Source organism: Gekko japonicus, unplaced genomic scaffold, assembly GCF_001447785.1.
Source record: "Gekko japonicus isolate JY-2015 unplaced genomic scaffold, Gekko_japonicus_V1.1 scaffold855, whole genome shotgun sequence".
NCBI lineage: Eukaryota > Metazoa > Chordata > Lepidosauria > Squamata > Gekkonidae > Gekko > Gekko japonicus.
In genome coordinates this window covers 622,139-643,751 of record NW_015168073.1, presented here as the reverse complement: position 1 = coordinate 643,751, position 21,613 = coordinate 622,139, and the positions used below count along the sequence as shown (strand labels likewise).

Genomic DNA, 21,613 nt, shown 5'->3' with positions numbered 1-21,613 from the left:
GACCTTTAGAAACCGGTCCAAACTGATTATCAGCAATACATATTTTTTGTTTTTGTTTTTTAAAAAAAATATTTTGAGACCACAGCATTTGATACACATATATATAATTCTGCGGTCAGAACGGACAGATGTAATTTCTGCAATACTAAATAAAAGTGCAAAAACAAAAGTTAAAAAACAAAACAAAATTAAAAATATGGAAGCATAAGCTAAAAATTGTCTGCATAGCTGAAATCTATTTAAAGCGAGTCCTCGGTAAAGGGGTGCTGACAGGAGAAAGCAGTTTTTTTGGGGGGAAAGTCTTCTCCATGTTTAACAGAATGCAAAAATGTCATATTTTTGTCAGCTTCCGAACAATTCACAGACAGTTCACTCCTGCATCTTTAGATACCATGGTGGTGGCCGTACCTCCTTCTACGAGATAGACAGCTGTGCTGGACTTTGAACTGACCACCCTATCGCGACCATTGTTGTTGACCTCACAGTCCAGGGGTTCGGTGGAGATGACCCACGTTGAAGGGCGCCATCGCTTCAGGGAATACGGTGTTTTCACTCGTTTCTTGATCTTTTCTCCTGAGCCGGCTTTGCCATCTAGGGATGACTCGCTCACTAAATGGAGGGAGGAAGAACATATAAAGTGTCACGCAGAAGGAAAAACCACAAGAGAACAGGCACCAGGAGAAAAAAAAGACAAAACTTGGTCAGAAGAAACAAGTGATGAGGCAGATCTGGGGGTCCCCAACCTTTTTGAGCACGTGGACACCTTTGGTAACCAGAAGGAAATAAAAGGGCTGCACCAGTCACAGGCGATTCCTCTGACGAAGTCTGTTGGTGAAATGCATCTGGAATTTTTCGGAAATCTTAACTAATAAAATATATTTTTGCCTGATTTTGCACCATTGGCCTTGGCCGTATTTTTTTTATATCACCTTTGGATTTGTGACTGAGGGTGGTGGAAGCAACCTCAAAATGTCTAAGATTGGGGTTACACAAAAATCTATCAGTAATTCTTCAGAATCTTAGGAAGACACAAAACAGGATGCCTTTGAAAATTAAAATAATTCCTTCCGTATACATGACTTACCTTCTGTCACACAATCCTTGTGCTGTGGTAGTGGCTGCTGCTAAAGCAATTTAAAAAAAATCTGCACAGCCAATCTGATCTCCAATCAGAAGCCCTGCTAGGCAAAATCCACACTGGCCCCTCCCACTTTCTAAAAACACGTTGGCGAGCAACAGGAAAGGTGTTGGTGGGCGCCATGTTGGGGACCTGATGGAGATGGAGTTCAGCACTGAGCTATTTCTGGTAACTAGTAATACTCAAGGGATCACAAACTAAATAAATAAGGGTAGCTTGTTTTTTGTATGCAATATCACAGTGGATTCCAATAACCCCGTTTAAGCCCACTGTTTACCATGGATTCAAGACTGGAAGACTCACACTGCATACTAAAGCCGTCCAAAATATTTGTGGCCGACAGATCCAGAGAGTTCGGCCTCTGTGCTCTTCTAGTGTGGGTCTGTCCAGAATTCGGTGCCACGCTCTGGTCACTGGGGACAGTTGCGCCTTGCACGGGACACGGGTTGCTGTTGTTGTTGTTGGTGTTAGGCCGGCCGTTATCCAGGGATCGGTCTCTCCTATCAACCAGACGATCCAGAACACCCTCATCGTGGCTCACTTGCTGCTCTCTTCTCAGTAAGGGCTCGTGCTCATCAGGGCTCGAGTTGATATTCAAGCGGCTGTCCTCTCCGCTGAATTGGTTCTGCAGCATCTCCTGGGTCCTGTGTGCCACTGAGTCGGCTGCTTGGCCAGAGGGCACTGTGCCATTGACATACTGGGTAGGTACAGCGTGAGAGTTCATGGTATGGCTCCTCCCTGCAACTTCATTGGTGGTAACCGTGACCACGTGAGGTTCTGCAGCATTAATAGTGTTCATCTTGGCAACTCCAGTTTCTACTTGCTTCAAGTTTGATTTGTGCTTCCCTCCAAATTTCAGCCGAGGCTCCTTTGTGGAGTTTTTGGTGTTTAGGGGTAGGCTGGTAGGCCTCTTTGGGAGGTTCTGCTGCTTGGGAAGAGGGTAGACCTGAGCAGGCCGGACATCTGGAATCAGACACGCCTGACCATTTCCGGCTTGTGCAAAGTCTTGTTGCCCTGTTGCTTCTACGGCTAGTTTTATCAACGGGTACAGCAAGCTGGAGCTAGTGCTGCTAAGCGGATCCGGACCACTGAACTGCTTCAGGGAATGCTCCATCAGATTCTCATCTGAGCTTTCCTTTAGGTTCTTGTCCACTTCCTTTGGATCCAGCTTGTTTGTCTCCAAGTCCTCCTCCGTCAACTGCAGACAAACCGGAGTGGGTCCAAGCGGTTGCACGCCATTTGCAGCACCAAGGTTTGTTTCGCCTGAGTAAGGCAACTCGGATATGGTGGTCATGCCAGTGCTTGGAGTCAGGCCCGTCGTGTTGGTGGTGGTCGTGTTGGTAGACAAGCTTGTGACACTTGTCTCAGGGCTTGGGATACGAGTTTGTGCTTGCTGCCTCTCATAGTTAATGGAGTTCCTGTTCTTCTCCCCGAGTGTCAGCGGCATGGGGGTTGCTGAAAGCTCAGAGGAAATATTCTTCACTATGCTGTCAGTGTGATGAACCGAGTCCTCGATATATGACAAGGAAGAGTAATCTTGATATGGTCTGATCTTTGGCACACGTCTGTGGTGTGACAGATTTCTTTAAAAGTAAACAAAAAGGAGAGTAGTGTTATGTAGGCAAAATCATTATTTCAATTTAAGTATCTGACTCAAATGCAAAACACACATGGAACTGCCTTATGCCTGTACTGCCTTATACAGCTAATTCCTCTCTCTTCAGTGTTGATGCTGTATAACACCAGGTGAGTAAGGAATAAGGCCACAAGTCTCCAGGAGACTATCTCGGAGATATGCTTTGACCTGGACGGGTGAGGATGAGGTAATTCCCCTCCTCCAGCTTACTCCCCTGGGATACCTGATCCTCCACCAACATCAAACTGAGGAACGAGGGGGCTGGAGCGGCAATCCTTGTTTGAAACTGTTTTTGCTTCCAGAGGATCCCTGTGCCAAACACCACTGGCCTCGAATGCACGGGCCTGGCTTGGGGTGTTGTGGAGAGGGTGGGAGTCCTGCTGGTGAACCGTTCGCCCAGCTCACCAGTGGACTCCCTTCTGTCAGACGTGGTGGTTGAGCGGATGCTGCATTTCCCTAGATTGCTGGTCTTGGGAGACTTTAACGTCCATGCAGAGACTTACTTGGTGGAGCCTCAGACTTCACGGTGGCCGTGGTAGCATTGAGACCCTCCCAGGCAGCACTGAGACCCTATTGACCCCCATGCACGAAGCAGGCCACACACTGGATTTGATCTTTTGTGCAGGGCTTGATTGGAATAGCAGGGTCAGTTGTGCACCAGTGCCAAGGTCTGACCACTTCCTTGTAAGGGCCAGTTTGGAGGGGTGGCCATTCCCCCTTGCAGGGGCGATGAGCATATTTATGCTTGCCTGCAGAGACTAAGGGATCCCAATGGTTTCTAAAATGCTTTGCAGGATTTATCTGAACCTGCCAGCAGTTCCCTCGATGAGCTGACTGAGATCTGGAACAGAGGTCTGCGGGAAGCTATCGATCAGATTGCTCCCTGACGCCCTCAGCCTCTGTGGGTCCTTATTATAGTGAGAAAGTATGAGAGACATTAACAGGTTGCTCAGACGGCTAGAGCTGAACTTGGGACAAAGCTGTGAGCCCAACTGAAGGCTTATGAGGTGGCAATGAAACTGGCCAAAAGAGACTATTTCACCACCTCTGTTGCGTCCGCTAATTCACAACCGGCTCAGTTATTCAAACTGGTTCGACAGCTGACCACCCCTTTTGGCATGTCGTAAACTTGATACTTATTTGGCCCTCAGATGGGATTCATTTGCAAATTTTTTTTGTGGATAAAGTCTCTATGCTCCGGCTAGAGCTGGCTGCCAGACTTGGTAACAGTAGTGGGATGGGGGCTCCACTTGCATCATCTGGTTCTTTTTTAGACTCTTTCGGCCTGTTCACCCTTGCGGATGGGGACAGGATCCTGAGAGCTGTGAAGCCAACTACCGGATCCCGGATCCCGGGACCCTTGTCCCTCACGGCTGGTAAAATCATACCACAAAGTGAAAAGTGGCCCTTTAAGACAGATTATTAATTTGTCTCTCTCACAGGGCTGTTCCCCCAGTTCCCTGAATGAGGCAAGTGTTAGACCTTCACTAAAGAAACCCTCTTTAGATAAGAAGGAGCTGGCCGGTTGCCGGCTAGTGTCTAATCAACCTTTTCTGGGGAAGCTAGCTGAGCAAGCAGTGGCCGAGCTGCTCCGTGTCTTCCTGGGTGAGACGTCTGCCCTCGACCCTTTACAAATGGGCTTCAGGCCTGGCTTTGGGCCGGGGCAGCACTGGTCGCTGTGGTTGACAATCTCCGTTTACATCTGGTTAAAATCCAAGATATAAAAAAGTCTGTGTGAATTACTAATAACCCATAAATGAGTGGATTTAATAATCATATATTAATATAATAATATGTAAATAACCTATAACCACAACATAGTGCATAAATCAATACTTCATAAATACAACATAATAAACACCCCATACAAAGTTTCTAAATCATATGCAAAGTTCTTGTCAAATTATTTATGTTTTATGAAAAGTACAGTTCCCGGACTATAGTCTCTAGAGTTGCTGTAAATAATACATGCGTGTTGGATTCCAAAAGATGCATGTGACTCCTTTAAGTAGACTTTGCCAAATTTCACAGCTTGCGATATAATGTCATCATGCTAAACCTGTTGGATTCCAAATAATGGTTGTGGCTCCTTTAAGCAGCCCCTGCCAACATATTATTATATAAATATATCATTATTAAATCCAGTCATTTATGGGTTAATAGTTATTCACATGGACTTTTTAATATCTTGGATTTTCTCCTTATTTCCGTGTTCTCCTTTTGTGTACATCTGGATAAAGGCATGCTGGCACTCTTGATCCTTCTTGGCCTATCAGCAGCCTTCGATACAGTTGGCCATTTGGTCCTGATTGACCGCCTTGCCTCCCTGGGGGTCAGGGGCACCACCCTTGTTCCTCCAGGGGCTCTCTAAGAGGGCTGCTATCAGGGAGGAGAGGTCTTCCCAAGAAACCTGAATTGTGGGGTCCCACGGGGTTCAATCCTCTTTCTGATGTCATTTATCAAATGTAGGCAGCCTCCTTCCAAAATCATCAGGAAGTTTGGAGTTGGGTGTCATCAATATGCTGATGACACTCAGCTCTTCCTCCTATTGGATAAGCAGCCGGCAGCAGGGCTTTCGGCATTATCCCAGTGCCTGGATGCAGTAGTCAAATGGTTAACGGGGAGCTGGCTGAAGGTGAATCCATCCAAGACAAAGGTCATGTGGCTGGGAAAGGCTGAGATGCTAGCTGGAGGATCACTCCCGTGACTCGATGGTGTGCAGTTGACAGCTAGAGACTCTGTAAAGGGCCTTGGGGGTATGGTTGGATTCTGCCCCATCACTGGATAAACAAATGTCCATAGTAGCACACGTGGTCTTTTTTCACCTACGTCAGGCCCACTGGCTGGCTCCTTATTTGTCTGGGCCGGATCTTGCCACACTGATACATGCGACGGGCACCTTCAGATTGGACTACTGTAATTCACTCTATGTAGGGCTACCTTTGAAAACGTTTTGGAGAATAGAGATGGTCCAGAACGCCGCTATCGGGCTGCTGACCAGGACATCGTGGTCAGCTCATATCACTCCAATTCTGCAGCAGCTGCACTAGCTAACAATTAGTCTCTGGAACCAATTCAAGGTGTTGGTGTTAACATTTAAAGCCCTTAGTGGTATGGAACCCTCGTACCTACGGGACCGCCTCCCCCATTACAACCCCCCTCCCACACACTCTCTTCGGTCATCCTCCAGGGGCCTCTTGCAGGTGCCCAGCCCCAGAATGGCTCAGTTAGCTGCCACCAGGGGAAGGGCCTTCTCAGTTGTGGCCGCTACCCTGTGGAACGCACTCTCAGATGACACCTGTGCCCCTCCAGACTCGTCTAGTTTCCACATGGCCTGCAAGGCTGAATTGTATAGGTTGGCCTTTGGAGTGTAATCCACATCCTTGGATTGTTTCTGTTAGTGGTATGGTGCTAGCTGCATATTTTAATAGTTCGATATTCTAATGCAATATTTTATATTTGTAATCTGTTTTATTTTGTTCTAATATTGTGAGTCGCTGTGAGACCCTTTAGGTGTACGGTAAAATCTAATATATAAATAAAATCAGACCCTTGGTCCACTGAAGTCAGTCTTTGTCTACACAGACTGGCAGCAGCTCTCCAGGGTCTCAGGCTGAGGTCTTTCACATCACCTGCTGCCTTGTCCTTTTAACTGGAGATGCCTGGGATTGAACCTGGGACCTTCTGCATGCAAAGCAGACACTCTACTGCTGAGCTACGGCCCCTCCCATAGTTCCTTCAGCAAGCACCATGAGCCCAAGTGTTTTACTGTGAGGACGGCAATGATGCTAGAGGCACCGGTTCCCATGCAACATCCAAAGTCATCTCCCCCCGTCTTGTTTGGAGGCTGTTGGAGCATAGGCATGCCTCTACGATGATTTTTAATCATGGCTATCCTATTAATAGCACTGCTATTCTCACCCCCCCCCTTTCATTAAATGGGGAAAAGGACATTACTAGTTTAGGCTGTTAGTGCGGACCTCGGTCTGGAAAAGCCCTAAAGAAGTGATAGCGGAATGTGACAGCTGCACTTATTTTGCAGCAATTTTTTTTTGTGTGAGAGGGTTCCCATCTGACTTTACCTCTCTCACCTTTAGATTATCTTGACAGAGAAGGGTCTGTGTTCTGGATCATTTTTCTTTCGGGGACAGAACTTTTCAGGGCTTACTCGGGGTGTTAAAGTAACCTCACCTGTTACCTGGGACCAAAGCCAGTTTGAACAGCAGGCACCTTCAAATGGATCCACTTTGCTCAGTCCCACAATAAGCAACAGAGCAATTTAAACAATGCCATCCTAGGCCTAGCTATAGAACAGACACGTGAAGTCAATTTGGATCCCCACTGGGGAGGAAAATGGGGTATAAATGAAGTAGTTAAACAAGTATAAAGCCAACAGTCGTGATAGTCTGACCCACAATCAAACAGTCATAAGATAAAGAATGCTGTTTATGTATTGCAATCTAAAGCACTATAACATGATACACAACTCAATAGAAAATCCTTGAACCAAGGTACATAATCAACGGGATCCAGTAGAAACATAGAAGCATATTTTGAGTTTGAATGTTAATTGAGATCAGCGTCCTATCTGAATTTAATATTCTTAAGACTTGTTGTCTAACATTTATGAAACTGAGAGCTTTGACACCACTATAATATCTCCTAAAGAAGATCCATTTTTTGAAACGTTGTTATGTAATCTGGAGACTTCTCATTTGGTGGCCAAAGTATTCGAGCTTCAGTTTCATTATCTGGCCTTCCAGGGAACAATCAGGGTTGATTTCTTTTAGGACTGACTGATTTGATCTTCTTGCAGTCCAAGGGAATCTCAAGAGTCTTCTCCAGCACCATAGTTCAAAAGAATCTATTCTTCGGCACTTGGCCTTCCTTATAGTTCAACTCTCGCAGCCATACATGACTACTGGGAATATCATTGCATGATGCTAACTATATCACACCCTGACCTGGATGGCCCAGGCTAGCATGAGCTCATCAGTTCTCAGAAACTAAGCAAGGTCAGCCCAGGTTAGTACTAGGAATGTGCATTTGGTTCAGGTGAACCAAAAAAACAACCAAATAATGCCTAACCCTATTCAGCATTATTTGGGCATGCTGAAAGCCAAATCAGATTCCCTAATCTGATTCGGCTGGCCGAACAGGGATTCCTCGAATGGATGCCATATATTTGGCATCTATTTGGGGAATCCCTTTGCTGGGCAGGGAAAAGAACTTGCTTCAGGGGCTCATGCCACCTCAGCGGAGTGACTCTCCGGCCAAGGGAAGGCATTTAAACTTTAAATAACTTCCCTTGGCTGGGGAGTCATGCTACAAAGGCAGCATGAGCCCTAGAAGCAAGGGAAAGTGTTTTAAATTTAAACTTACCCTTCCCCACCTGCTTTGGTGGACAGGCTGGAGAAAGCACAGGGCCTTTCCATTCCAGGGCCTTTCATTCCAGGCCTTCCCTGGCTTGCCCGCCTTAGCAGGCAAGGCAGGACAGAGAAGGCATGGGGAAGGCACGGGGAGGCATTTAAAATGCCTACCCGCTCCTTCCAGGCTTTCCCCAGCTTGCCCGCCTCAGCAGACAGGCCAGGGAAGGCAGGGAGGTTCACTCCAGGCCTGAAGCAAGAGAAAGTGTTTTAAATTTAAACTTACCCTAACCCACCTGCTTTGGTGGATGGGCTGGAGAAAGCACAGGGCCTTTCCATTCCAGGGCCTTTCATTCCAGGCCTTCCCTGGCTTGCCCGCCTTAGCAGGCAAGGCAGGACAGAGAAGGCATGGGGAAGGCACGGGGAGGCATTTAAAATGCCTACCCGCTCCTTCCAGGCTTTCCCCAGCTTGCCCGCCTCAGCAGACAGGCCAGGGAAGGCAGGGAGGTTCACTCCAGGCCTTCCCCAGCTCGCTTGCTTCGGCGGGTGGGCTGAGGAAGGCACAGGGGAGCATCTAAAATGCCTCCCTGCTCCTTCCAGGCTGTCCCCGGCTTGCCCACCAAAGCAGGGGACAGTCCCCATAGGATATAATTGAGCCGAATAAATTTGACTAGTCCGATCATTCCCAAACCAACACCAATCATACCAATAGTGGGATTCGGCAAATACTGAAATTTTTCAAACCCGAAAAATTCCGATTTTTTTGTTGTTGTTGCACATCCCTAGTATACTATCATTTGGAAGAACAAAGTTTGAGTCCAGAGGCAACCAAGTTTTATTCAAGGTATAAACTTTCATGTGCATGAATAAAATACCTTGATGCTGTCCCCGGCTTGCCCACCAAAGCAGGGAACAGTCCCCATAGGATATAACTGAGCCGAATAAATTTGACTAGTCCGATCATTCCCAAACCAACACCAATCATACCAATACTGGGATTCGGCAAATACTGAAATTGTTCAAAGCCGAAAAATTCCGATTTTTTTGTTGTTGTTGCACATCCCTAGTATACTATCATTTGGAAGAACAAAGTTTGAGTCCAGAGGCAACCAAGTTTTATTCAAGGTATAAACTTTCATGTGCATGAATAAAATACCTTGATTAAAACTTTGCTGGTCTTCAAGGTGCCACTGGACTCAAACTTTGTTCTGCTGCTTCAGACCAACATGGTAACCCACCAGAATCTATATTTTGGAAGGTTAGACAATACTGCATAATTAACACCTCACATTTATTTTAGAATGACATCACAGTGAGCATTCCTGTATAGACATGGAGAAAAATGGAAACCGGTTTTTCTTCTCCAAGGACTTTTTTTCAATTTTTCTGATGGAAAATTTAAAATTTTAGGGAGTACTGAATACAAAACTATGAAATATTTTCTCTTTTACAATGAGCGAAATGCTTTTAAAGACAAGGTGGGCAAGCTGTAAACACATACAGGTCTTAAATCCAAGTTGTATTTCTGCATCTAGAAGGATACCTTATCTTCATGTTATTAAAGCAGGAAAACTGAACTGTTGTTAAAGCAGTAAAAAAATTATGCTATTAAAATGGTAAAAGCAGTAAAATATTTCAGTTCAAAAATGGTTTTCTGTGGCTTTGAACTTTCCAGAAATTTTACATCTCTACTCCTGTCTACAACAGGCCTATTAACATGACCTGCCCCGGGGCAGTGAAGGTTCTGGAAATGTTTCTTAATATGCGTTGACAGAGACAAAACTTTCTAGGGTATCTTCATGACCATTACAATTTTCTAAATGTGTTACTACATCAGCAGGGCAGAGCGATAGTGATAATTCAAAATACAATCTGATGCACAAAAAATCCTATGAGAGAGGCAACAGAACTACAACCAGGATATCCAGAAGGAAGATGCTTTCACATGTTTGTTTCTATGGTAAATGTTATTGGCTTCAGAGACAGAGAAGACCAAGGAGGATTTCATCAAACCAGCTAAAAAACAACAACAAACCAGCATGGCCATCTGCTGCATGTTTCGCTGGGTTGGGCCAATACAGCAATGACACCTTAAAATTACAGTCCCACCTGTATCACTGCATGCTAATGCCTAGCTATGGTCACTTTGGACACTGAACAAGCAGGCCCGTAGCCAGGATTCTGTGATTCAGGGGATCTTTAAATAAGTCGGGGAGCAATGACATAAAAAATAAAAAATAAAATAAAAACTCATGCTCGCCAGTTGGAGCAGGCACCTGCTCATCCAGTTTGGTGTTGAGAGCCAGTTTGGTGTTGAGAGCCAGTTTGGTGTTGAGAGCCAGTTTGGTGTTGAGAGCCAGTTTGGTGTTGAGAGCCAGTTTGGTGTTGAGAGCCAGTTTGGTGTTGAGAGCCAGTTTGGTGTTGAGAGCCAGTTTGGTGTTGAGAGCCAGTTTGGTGTTGAGAGCCAGTTTGGTGTTGAGAGCCAGTTTGGTGTAGTGGCTAAGTGTGCGGACTCTAATCTGGGAGAACCGGGTTTGATTCCCCACTCCTCCACTTGCACCTGCTGATGTGACCTTGGTCAGTCACAAGCTCTGGCACAGCTGAACCTGAAAGAGCAGTTTGTGTCAGAGTTCTCTCAGCCCCACCCACCTCACAGGGTGTCTGTTGTGGGGAGGGGAAGGAGTTTGTAAGCCGCTCTGAGACTCCAAGTGAAGGGCGGGGTATAAATCCAATCTCTTCTTCTTCATCCATGCTTGGGGAAGGGGTGGAGGTGGTAGTGGTGGGGAAGCAAGCCATGCCTAGGGTAGGGGCAGTGGCGGCGCAGGTGGGGTTGGACTAGATGGAAGTCAGGGGGCCTTGGCAGGAAGTCGGGGGGCTGGGCCCCAAAATGCCCCACTGTAGCTATGGGCCTGCAAACAAATCACAGTAGCAGTACAAAATTTAACATGGTATACACTACTTCCAAATATATAATCCTTAGATCATCCTCATTTTTTTTACTTGAATAGCACACTTTTTACCTGATAGCAGCAATTACTTTTTCTTTGTGACTGTCATAGATCAGCCAGGCTCTGCCAACCCTGGGGAGGCAGAGGACTCTGGGGAAGAGGAACAGGCAGGTGAAGGAGGTCCCAGCTTGCACTTAGGGACTGACAACCTGCTACAGGAAGCCACTGTGACCAAGTGACAGTTCTGACAGTAGCATCCCAGCTGTTTAGGCCCAGGGCTCAGAATAGCACCCCACCATCCACCTCGCCTCCCTTGTCTCCAGAACCACTGGAACGTAGGTGAAGGAGGGTCCATCATGAAATGGTGGAGAGAAGACAGAGTGTGCAATTAGCAGCCCAGAGACACCTGGGTTTAGATAGTGAGAAGGAGAATGTGCACACCTGCCCCCAGTTGAGAGATGCACATATCTCCTATAAAGGGCAGAATGAGGGAGAGACGGGCTGTGGAAGCAACGAGTCAAATTACCTCTGACCTCGTCACCACTGACTCTAACTTGTGACTTTGACTCTTGGACTGCCTCTGGACCTCATCGTTTTGATCTGCCCTGAACCTGTTCTTATGGCTACCCTGTATGTGACCCAGGAACTGGACTCTGACCATGCTGCACCGTTTTGTGCCTTCACCTCGCCTAGCTTGCATCCTGACTGTGTGACCCCGCCCCACGCCCAGCCTATTCCAGAACAGGAACCCAAAATCGATGTTGTTGTTGTTTTATCCCCTTAGGATCCATATTGCGGAAGCTCATGCATTATCATCCAAAGAACAGAAAGGGGAGCACTGCGTTGCATCTCTCACCAAGCTGTTCTCTTTCCAGGCCTCTGGGAATTTTGGTCGTTGCTTTTCCCTTGAAACAAGGACTTGCATATCTTCAAAAGTGGGATGGTTTCCAACTTCGGCTTGGAATGCTGTCTGGAAATCTGGCACGGCCTCCCCTGTTCGCAGAGAAAGTCATTTAAATGTATTAGAATAAAGTACGAAAAAGAAGACATGATCAAATTCTCCAGGCCCTGAAATGGCAAGGTAGGGCAGAAAGGAGGTGCTTTATCATACGGGCTCCTCTTGCATCTGAACCAAGGCTTGACCCATAGTCCTAGACAGCCAAAGAGTGGGAAGCAGAGAAGCCTCTCTACCTGCTGGAGGTGTTCGCTGGTTAAGCAGCTGATTGCCTGGTGGAGCAGGCAAGCTACTTATGCCTTTGAAAGTGTCTTGCTGCACAGCTAGGTGACTGGACACAGCAGCTGCATTCAGACTCCAGGTTGCCACAACAGGCACAGCTGCATCCCGTTTGTTGTGCTAGCATATTCCTCCTCCCTCCTTGCTCAAAGTACAAACAAATTCCACGCAAAAATAAACTCCAGTTGCCTGTGATGTCTGAAGTGCTGGTGTCTGGACCAAATGAATTTTGTTTGCCCTCCACAAGCTAGGCTTCTAAGCTAGCCTGGTTTGGAATCCTAGTGCGTAGGAGGCAAAGAAATGTTCAGGTGCCTGCATCCGGATAACATGGGCAATCAAGGGTTTTTTTTAGCACTCTGCACAAGAAAGACAGGTTGCTTACCTGTAACTGGTGATCTTCGAGTGGTCATCTGTGCATTCACACCCTTGGGATATACTGCGCCTGCGCTGAACCTTCTCGGTACCGGTAGCTAGCAAAAGGGATTTTCGCGCCTCCATCTGTGCATTCACACCACCCGCCCTCCTTCCCCTCTGCTCTCGGCCCTTCATCTTGTTTCTTTGAAGGCTGTTGGGCGGCGGTCAGAAGGAACTGGCGGGATCTGCGTGCCCCTCCTTGGTCATGCGCAGTGGAGCCGGCGCGTGACCTGGGAGAGGTGCGAAAATCCCTTTTGCTAGCTACCGGTACCGAGAAGGTTCAGCGCAGGTGCAGTATATCCCAAGGGTGTGATGCACAGAGACCACGAAGAAGATGGGAGGGAAACAGGAGTGAGGGGAGCGCATGGGCAAGATGTGCAAGCTGTATTTGTACCCCCTCCTGACGAACTAGAATCTTAATTGAGGCTTAGTGTGACTTCTGAATGCAGCCAGTAAACAGTTCCAAAATATCTCCAGCTGTACATACGCTTCTTCTCTGCTCACAGCACCACTGTCTAGGGCTCTGGCCTTGGAATAGCGTCCAGTTGAAGAGAGCAAAGACGGTTCCGCTTACAGATAGCTCAGACCTTAGCAAGATGGACCTATGCTTCAAAACACTAGCCAGCATTGTGTTGCTGTGGCACTTGCAATAAGTGCCATGGAGTTTCGGCTGCTCGGCACAGCAGGTCAACATGACTGCCTGGGGACACGATGCAGCCAAAAGTGCACCCCAAAAAGCTGCTCTGAAGGGACAGAAACCCCCCCCCCCAAGAAGAACATGAGGGAGGGACACTGGAGGTCTGCAGCATGAGGAGGGGACTGGGCAAAATTCACCCACTGCAGAAAGGCTCCCTTGTGTGACAGGATGACTCACTCCTATGAAGGGTGGGGATTTCTGCCCATCCCCTACCAGAGGTGGGATCTCTGATTTTTGCCTGTCGCTTTTTTTGCTACCCCACCGGTGTCTCGTCTATGCAATTCATGAGAATCCCTGAATCCTCAGGAGCTGCTCTGAGAGGAGGTTTGCAGGAAAGGCCTCTTCCCTGAGTGGGACTCTACTCGAAACACTGAGGACCCAAAGCTCCTCTGCCCATGCACCTGGCACTTCACTCTTCACTGGCTGTGTTCCCTCTAAGCTGAGTTGGTGTGAGCCAGCTCACAGGTTTTTATCCTCCGGCTCACACAATTTTGTCTTAGCTCAGGAAGGATGGCCCCAGAGCAAACTAATTTATGCAGCAGACAAATCGCTTGCTCACAACTTTAATGCCAGTAGCTCACAAAGTAGAATTTTTTCTCATAAGACTCCACAGCTTAGAGGGAGCATTCAGTACAGAGGAGTTTTAACGGCAGGTCCAAATGGTAGATTTCCATACTTCTGCCTTGTCTTGGAGGCAGCACCCCAAACAACAAGACGCCCTTTTGTGCGGGGTTTTGTGTAGGTTGCTTATTGTGCTGGTTTGTGCACCAAGGAGCCTCTGCAGTGTCGTGGGTAGCGTTGGATTTGGATTGGTGAAATCAGTGTATAACCCATACAGCAACCAATCTACCATTGGTTGCAGTGTGGCTGCATTTTGGGGGATCAAAATTGAACCACAGAGCCTCCTGGTAAGCCTCTTGTGGATAGGCCCTTGGTATCCATTCAACTGTACTGCCACTAAGCATGTAAGCTTTTCTTAATGCCTAGAGCTTATTGATGGGATTAATTTATTATGTACAAGGCCACACTATTTCGGTGCAAGGCAAACAAATACCAGTCTCCAACACTAGGTGGCACTGGGTTCACTGTGATAAACCAACCATGGGCCTTTGCTTTGTAGCAAGAACTGAGTTGTGTTTTAGTTTTTAAAATCCAACAACTAGCACTGAACATAATCAGGACAGGAGAATTTCAGGAATGCTTCCTTTACCTGGGAACAGATCATTGCACCGCATAAAAATTTCCCAGTAGATCAAGCCTAGTGCATACATATCCACTTGCTTCAGGGCCGATTCGCAGTCCCTCAGGTTCACTGCTCCTTCGAGAACTTCGGGGGCCATGTAGCGGATCGTACCAACCTGAAATGCACATTGCGCCATTCTCACATCAATTAATTTAATTTACATTAATTAGTAAATTCTTCTTATTACGCGAATCTTTCCAAAGAAGTCAATAGTCACATTTCTCCTCCCCAGTCATATTTGCATGCATTCGCAACCCCTCAGTGTTCACTTGAACAGAAAGCTCTTTAAGCGGGTTCGTTCTGGCCTTTATTCAATTACATTTAAAATATAACAGCTATACCCTCCTTTTAATGTACTGTGATTATGAGCAAAGTCTCTGGTGGTAGGTTGTAAGATTCAAATACCGCTTTTCTGAAATCACGGTGAAATATGGAAGGCCAACAGAGGAATGCTGAGCTAAAAAACCTGATATTTCCTTGACCTCAGAATTAACGGCAGAGCCTCTCTGATTTCCAGCAGGTGCAGGGTGGGGGACAGCTGCCAGTGAGGCATAGATCGGTAAAGGAGTAAATTTTGCATACTGAGTGAAGTGACAGGATCAGATGGTTTCCCTCTCCCCTCCCAACAGTAATAGTAAATAACAGAGCCGTTTCTCATCCTTTTTAGATCATGGGATCTTACAGCATTCTGTACCATTCCGCCAAGCTTGGTAAAGAGCCAAGTGGTGCATCTGGTATTTCTGGAAACTGCCAACCTCAAGATTACAATAGAAGAGTGCAATTCATATTCCCCCATTTTCCTGAAATAAGAGTGCTTGGTTACTAGTATGAAGCCACCCGGGAGTTTTCTTTATCTTGAGCAAAAACAAAAAAATGAGATCAATTCCTCTCTTGATTTTCTCATTTTCAATTTGCTCATAATTTGCAGTTTCAAAAAAAACCCAACAGAGATTCTCTTTCTCTTTCTTCAACTCTCAGGTTAAACACACAGCAGTTACTGCAAGAGTTGCTGACTTGTGATCTGGCTGTAGCGGCAGAAAAGAGCACGAGTCCAGGAGCACGTTAAAGACTAACAGAATTTGTGGCAGGGGAGGAGCTTTCGTATGTCACTACTCATTTCTTCAGATACAGCTGTATCTGAAGAAGTGAGCAGTGACTTCACGAAAGTGAAGTCCTTCCTCTGCATATTCTGGTGACCGAGCGGTACTTGGCACACCTGCTAGTGCTCCCTGTCCTCTTCTCAGGCAGCCTCTGCCTCCAGAAAGGCCCACTGAGGCAGGGCAGAGAACTCTCTGCAAAGCTCTCCACTGATTACATACTCCCAGAGATGCCATCCCGTTACCAAGCTTCTTGTTGAGGTGGCAAAGGAACGGCTCAAAGGAGGCTTCCCTTCCGTGATGCATCATTTAGCCCCGTTCACCTTTTCAACTTCCATCCATGCTCACCTCGCTGATTGCTGCATTGTCTTCCTCGCCAGGGCGCACCAGCCGATTTCCCGTCAGTTTCATGGAGAGGCCGAAATCACTGATAACGCACGTCCCGTCATTCTTCACCAGCACGTTGCGGCTGTTCAGATCCCGATGGGAGATGGCGGGCTTGTAATGGTCTGTCGGGCAGATATGGAAATACTATTTCAGGACTGTGATTCTCTCTCTCACTGCGTCATAAAGCCTGATGCGGGCATTTAAAGAGAGCAAAAAAAATCCTTCGTGCCTACAATGAGAACGACGAATGGAAACATTTCCCCGCTGCCCTACTGCACAAGGGGTCACGTTAGCCCTTCCAGAGGGGGAAAAAGGACAAAACGTTGCCCCTTCCACGACAAAGAGCCATTTTATGTTTTAAGAGGTGGGACCTCTTACAGATTCGCAGGGCCTGTAAGACGGAGCTCTTCCACCAGGCCTTTAGCTAAGGAGCCGCACCCAACAACTAAGACCCTGAGCCCAAGGCCACCATCAATAGTCTGTGCTTTGCCAAACTGCAGTAACAACTGCTGAGTGTATTTTTTAGTATGTCTGCTGCTATTACTACCTCGCCATCACCATATAAGCTGATAACTAGCACTTTAAGTCTTATTTTTATGGTTATATTTATAATTGTTTTATTTGTCGAATTTTATGAAAGCCGCCCTGAGCCTGCCCTGGCGGGGAGGGTGGGGTATAAATCAATCAAATAAATAAATAAATTGGGGGGGACAGGATGTACACTTAAGTAATTATCCTGTATTTTTATTTTATTTTTTAAATAAATTATAACATATCGTAACATAGAGTACTGAGCATGCATTAATAGTAATAAAATATACAGGGTGACTGATTATACAAACAGCAAAATAGTATGTGATATTTTCAGATTCTAATATATAAATATATACTTTACTTTAAAGTAAACTGAATGCGGATTATCCACCTATGCGTAAATTAACAATGAGTAAAGAACATATAAATGCAAATCCTATTCAAACATTCAAGAATTCAATAAAACATGTATAAAGAATTATAATTATCCTGTATTTCGTCTTTTTTTTTTAACAAGGCGCCTAAGAGGCTCCCCCCCGCCATAAGATGCCTTCCGCGACCCCTACCTATTTCCCCTGGCCATTTATAGCACAAAAGAGTCGCAAGCGGCATTGGGTATCCCCGCCCAGATTCCTCAGGAAGCTCTCGCTCGTGTCCTGTGTGGATGTGCACACGGACATACACATACAGGATGCCACGTGTCATCCGACAAAGAGGAGCAGGACTAGCCTCACAGTCTGCTTCCCGAAGGAAGGGAAGCAGAGCCAGAACCAGGCAAGGTCATCAGCCCAGGGAGCAACCGTTCATGTCAACCGAGACCGGCGGCCAAAGAGCTGCAGGAGTCCAGCTGTGGGAGCTGCTGAGCTGCGTGAGACAATCTGGTGCTCTTTTCCCATAATGTGGAAACATCTGGGCCACAGACAGAATTCTTGTTCCTAAATTAGCTCACCCTGTTTGGCTGAGACGTCGATAACTTTCTAACTTTGCCACAGCTATGTGTGTATAAAGGGCGATCGCGTCACAGCTGTCTTACCGTGACTCCACCGAGTATTCAAGGCAAGAGGCGGACAGAGGTAGTTTGCCGTTGCCTGCCTCTGTATAGCAACCCTGGGCTTCCTTGGTGGTCTCCCACCCAGGTACTAACCAAAGCCAACCCTGCTTAGCAGCCAAAATCTGACCAGATTGGGCTAGCCTGGTCCACCCAGGTCAGGGAACTGCAGCTATATTGCCTCTTTTATTCTCCTTGAAGTCCTATCTGTCGAGGGAAATGGCTTTGGAGTGTAATTTGGTGAGCAAAGAAATGACCAGTCTGTGATTTCCTAACACACAAAACTGCTGCAGTATTCTTATTATTCTAGAGAGAAGAATATGATGATTTCAGAGTTAATGAAGCACCTGAACTTTACAATAAAGAAGGACCTATGCTCACTTTTTTGGTTTAGAGAAGAAGGAATGGCTCTAGCCATAAAACACACGTGGAATTCACTGCCAGAGGAAGTGGTGGTGGCTACAAGCATAGACAGCTTCAAGAGGGGATTGGATAAGCATACAGAGTGGAGGGCCATCAGTGGCTGGAGCACAATGTCTGGGGCAGTGATGCTCTGTATTCTTGGTGCTTGGGGGGCAACAGTGGGAGGCCTTCTGGAGTTCTGGCCCTGCTCGTGGACCTCCTGATGACATCTGGGTTTTGGCCACTGTGTGATACGGAGTGTTGGACTGGATGGGTCATTGGCCTGATCCAACATGGCATGGGGGCGTGGGGGGGGGGGGGAAGCTGACAAACACATTAACCTGCATCTTTCCCCCTTAATACATATACAAGTCAGTCATTCCACCCTAAACTCAGACTCAAGCCACTGGGTGGTCTGACACAGAAATGTTGTCACCTGTTGATATCGTATTCTCGATCTAAGTTTCTTTAAAAGCTTTCTATAGAACTTCAAGAAAAGCAGCTCTTGAAATATGTGTCGATTCAGCACCTTCGTGGAACATTTTCCCCAGGCTTTGTATATTTTTGATACATGAAACATGCTTGGTTGGATCCAGCAGAAAAGCGTTTGGAAGAAGCTGACAGAATGGACTGTTTCCTCACCTTCCCCTGCTGAAAAGCAGCCTACTGTTTGTCTCAAAAATCCTCCCCAAGGAGTTGGGAGAGCCTCACCAACGTGACGCGCCACAGACCAGGGTACTGCAGTGACCCAGAGAGACTCAGGATAGTTGCCTCCTCCCTCCTCTTCCCCTGCAGAAGCTGCCAGTGGAAGGAGGAGAAGGCGACAATTTGACCTGATCCCCCCCCCGTTGTGCTGCAGCCCCCAACTCATGATGCCTTTTATGAGCCTTTCCTGACACTCCAGGAGGACTGTCCGCCTGAGCCCCAGACCAACTGTGAAACATAAAGGCGGGGAAAGATCTGTCCCACCAACTCCTTAGCAGCAGCAACTGAGGCTACGATGGGCCTCCTATGCATAAATACACGTCTGCCCTGCATTTCAGCCTAAAGTCGTCAAACCGGCTTCCAAAACAACAAACACAGAGAAGTCCAAGGAAGAATACACAACAAAAACCAAAACCAAATAGGACAGTAACAGAAAATATCTGTGCCATTTTAAAATACAAACCTGAGAAAACCCCACGATTTCCCTGCCCAGTAGGCAGCCTAACCTTTAGGCAAGCTTCCCCATTGTGACCTTACCTCCGCGAGGTAACTCTGTGTGAAGATAGGCCAGGCCCCGAGTGATGGAGTGCGCCAGACGACACGAGCTCACCCAGTCGCTGGCGTGGAGGCCCAAGTATCTGCATAGAGAACCCTGGAAGGAGAATAAGGACGTGCCCTTGGTTAGGTGCAGTGGGCTCAGCTTGGCTCTTCCAGAGGGTCTTGGAAACAGAGGGGATTTGTGGACGTAACAGTACGGCCAGACCCACGCACTGGTTGTCAGGTCTATGTAAAAAAACTGCACAACACTCATGCAGTCCTTTGCAACAGGTGCTTATCTTATAATGGGAAGGAATAGCAAGGACTGAGTCCCCCTCCTGAAGGCAGCATGGCAGAACACGAGGGGACCTGGCAACCCTAGTGAGACAGGTCACTGGACTAAATGGACTGTTGGTCTGAACCAGCAGGGCCCTTCTTGTGTTCTTAGGAAGGCCTCGGCCTCTATGCCCTGTTGCTGGCCCTTTTGAGGAACTGGTTGGCCCCTATGAGAGACAGGATGCTGGACTAGATGGACCACTGGTCTGATCCAGCAGGGCTCTTCTTATGTTCTTAGGAAGGCCTCGGCCTCTATGCCCTGTTGCTGGCCCTTCAGAGGAACTGGTTGACCACGGTGTGAGACAGGACGCTGGACTAGATGGACCACTGGTCTGATCCAGCGTGGCTCTTATGACTGCAAGATGTGCAGCAGTATCAACCCTGAGTCTAATTTATTCACTTGATGTGTTCAGAGCCATCACCTTAGCAGTGATTCTCTGTTTTGTGGGTGGAGGGGAAGGGGGAAGAGAGAACAAGAACTGAGCCTTTTCTTTCTAGCAGCTGACTGTTGACCAGGGAGTGGGATACCCAGAGGTTTGTGTGCTGAAGCTTATAGACAGGCCTCTGGACTGGGGACAAGGTAGCTCTCTTCTACCTGCCAAGTCAACTGAGGGGTTCAACCTACATACCACTTTTCAATCTTACCCACGTGCCTGGGTGGTGGTGAAAAATACCACCAAGTCGCAGCCTACTTACGGTAGCCCCATAGAGTTTTCAAGACAAGAGACGGTCAGAGGTGGTTTGCCATTGCCTGCCTCTGTGTCATGACCCTGGTATTCCTTTGAAGTCTCCCATCCACATACTAGCCAGGGCCAACCATGCTTAGCTTCCGAGAGCTGACGAGATCAGGCTAGCCTGGGCTATCCAGGCTACACGCACCACTTCTCAAGCTTATCCACAGGCCTACAATTTGCTTTTCTACAGGTTTAAAACCCAGTGCAATAGCTCAGAGCAGGCTAGAAATAACTTGGCATGGCTCCCTGTACTTCAGCCACAGGGATCCACTGATCCAGCCACTGAAAATCAAGCACACTGTGATATGTAAAGCCCCACTGTGGGCCTATTATTATTCTGAATGCATGCCAATATATGCAATAATATTGCTGGGCATTTTTGAAAATCCACTGTTTTTACATAAGCCATGACAAGTTTGCTCTCTTTAGGTGTCCAACACACCTCTCTTTCAACTATTACTTACGTTGGGATAATATTCCATTACTAATAAATATTCTATCCGCCCTTCTGTAGTGAATCGCTCATCCCCGACGATGAAGCGGGCAATGTTGTCGTGTTCCATCAGTGGGAGTCTGTAGATGTTCCTCTCGTTGATGAAGTTCTGACGGTTCGTAAAGGAAAAGACTTTCACGGCCACTGGGCGCTCGTCTAAAGAGCCTTTGTAAACGGCTCCGTATCGCCCTCGACCAATCAGCTGAGAAGAAAAACATAAAATAATCGTTGGCTGCACTTCGAAGCAATGTGGAATATACATCTTGGCCACAATCCAAGGCGGTGTTAAGTGTATTTGGTTTCAGTGAGCTTAAACACATGTACGCCTGTCCTGAACCTTCAGTTATTAAGTACAGCATTTCGCTGTTGCATACACAAGATTTATTTCTGAATTTGGTGGCTGGAATCCAAAAAGCCATATATGCAAAGCAGAAGGTACAAAGGCCATTCTTTGGGTGGGGGGGAGACCCTGAATATTGCACTAGATGGACGCTGCTTTGGATCTCCGGGGAATGACACATTGCTTTGTAAACAAAAACAAAAAATGCAAGGGGCCATCCCATGCTTGCGCTCATTCATGCCCCTGGGGCTACCTGGTTAAATGTTTCAATAGGATCCTGGTAAGCCCATCTTGGAACATAAACGGAACGGAAACAGAACAAGT

The 21,613-nt window shown here is 47.0% G+C and overlaps 1 protein-coding gene across 1 annotated transcript in view; it reads right to left on the bottom strand.

Annotated features, from left to right (window-relative positions):
- Positions 1-204: 204 nt before the first annotated feature.
- Positions 205-21,613, bottom strand: part of BMPR2 (bone morphogenetic protein receptor type II) — a 115,859-nt gene continuing 94,450 nt past the window's right edge. The window contains exons 6-13 of the mRNA XM_015414630.1: positions 20,921-21,151; positions 19,387-19,501; positions 16,122-16,282; positions 14,644-14,791; positions 11,945-12,081; positions 3,582-3,682; positions 1,442-2,721; positions 205-609 (exon numbers count right to left, since the gene is read on the bottom strand). Coding sequence (XP_015270116.1) covers positions 359-609; positions 1,442-2,721; positions 3,582-3,682; positions 11,945-12,081; positions 14,644-14,791; positions 16,122-16,282; positions 19,387-19,501; positions 20,921-21,151 — 2,424 coding nt within the window. The 3' untranslated portion in view covers positions 205-358. The remainder of the gene's footprint in view (positions 610-1,441; positions 2,722-3,581; positions 3,683-11,944; positions 12,082-14,643; positions 14,792-16,121; positions 16,283-19,386; positions 19,502-20,920; positions 21,152-21,613) is intronic.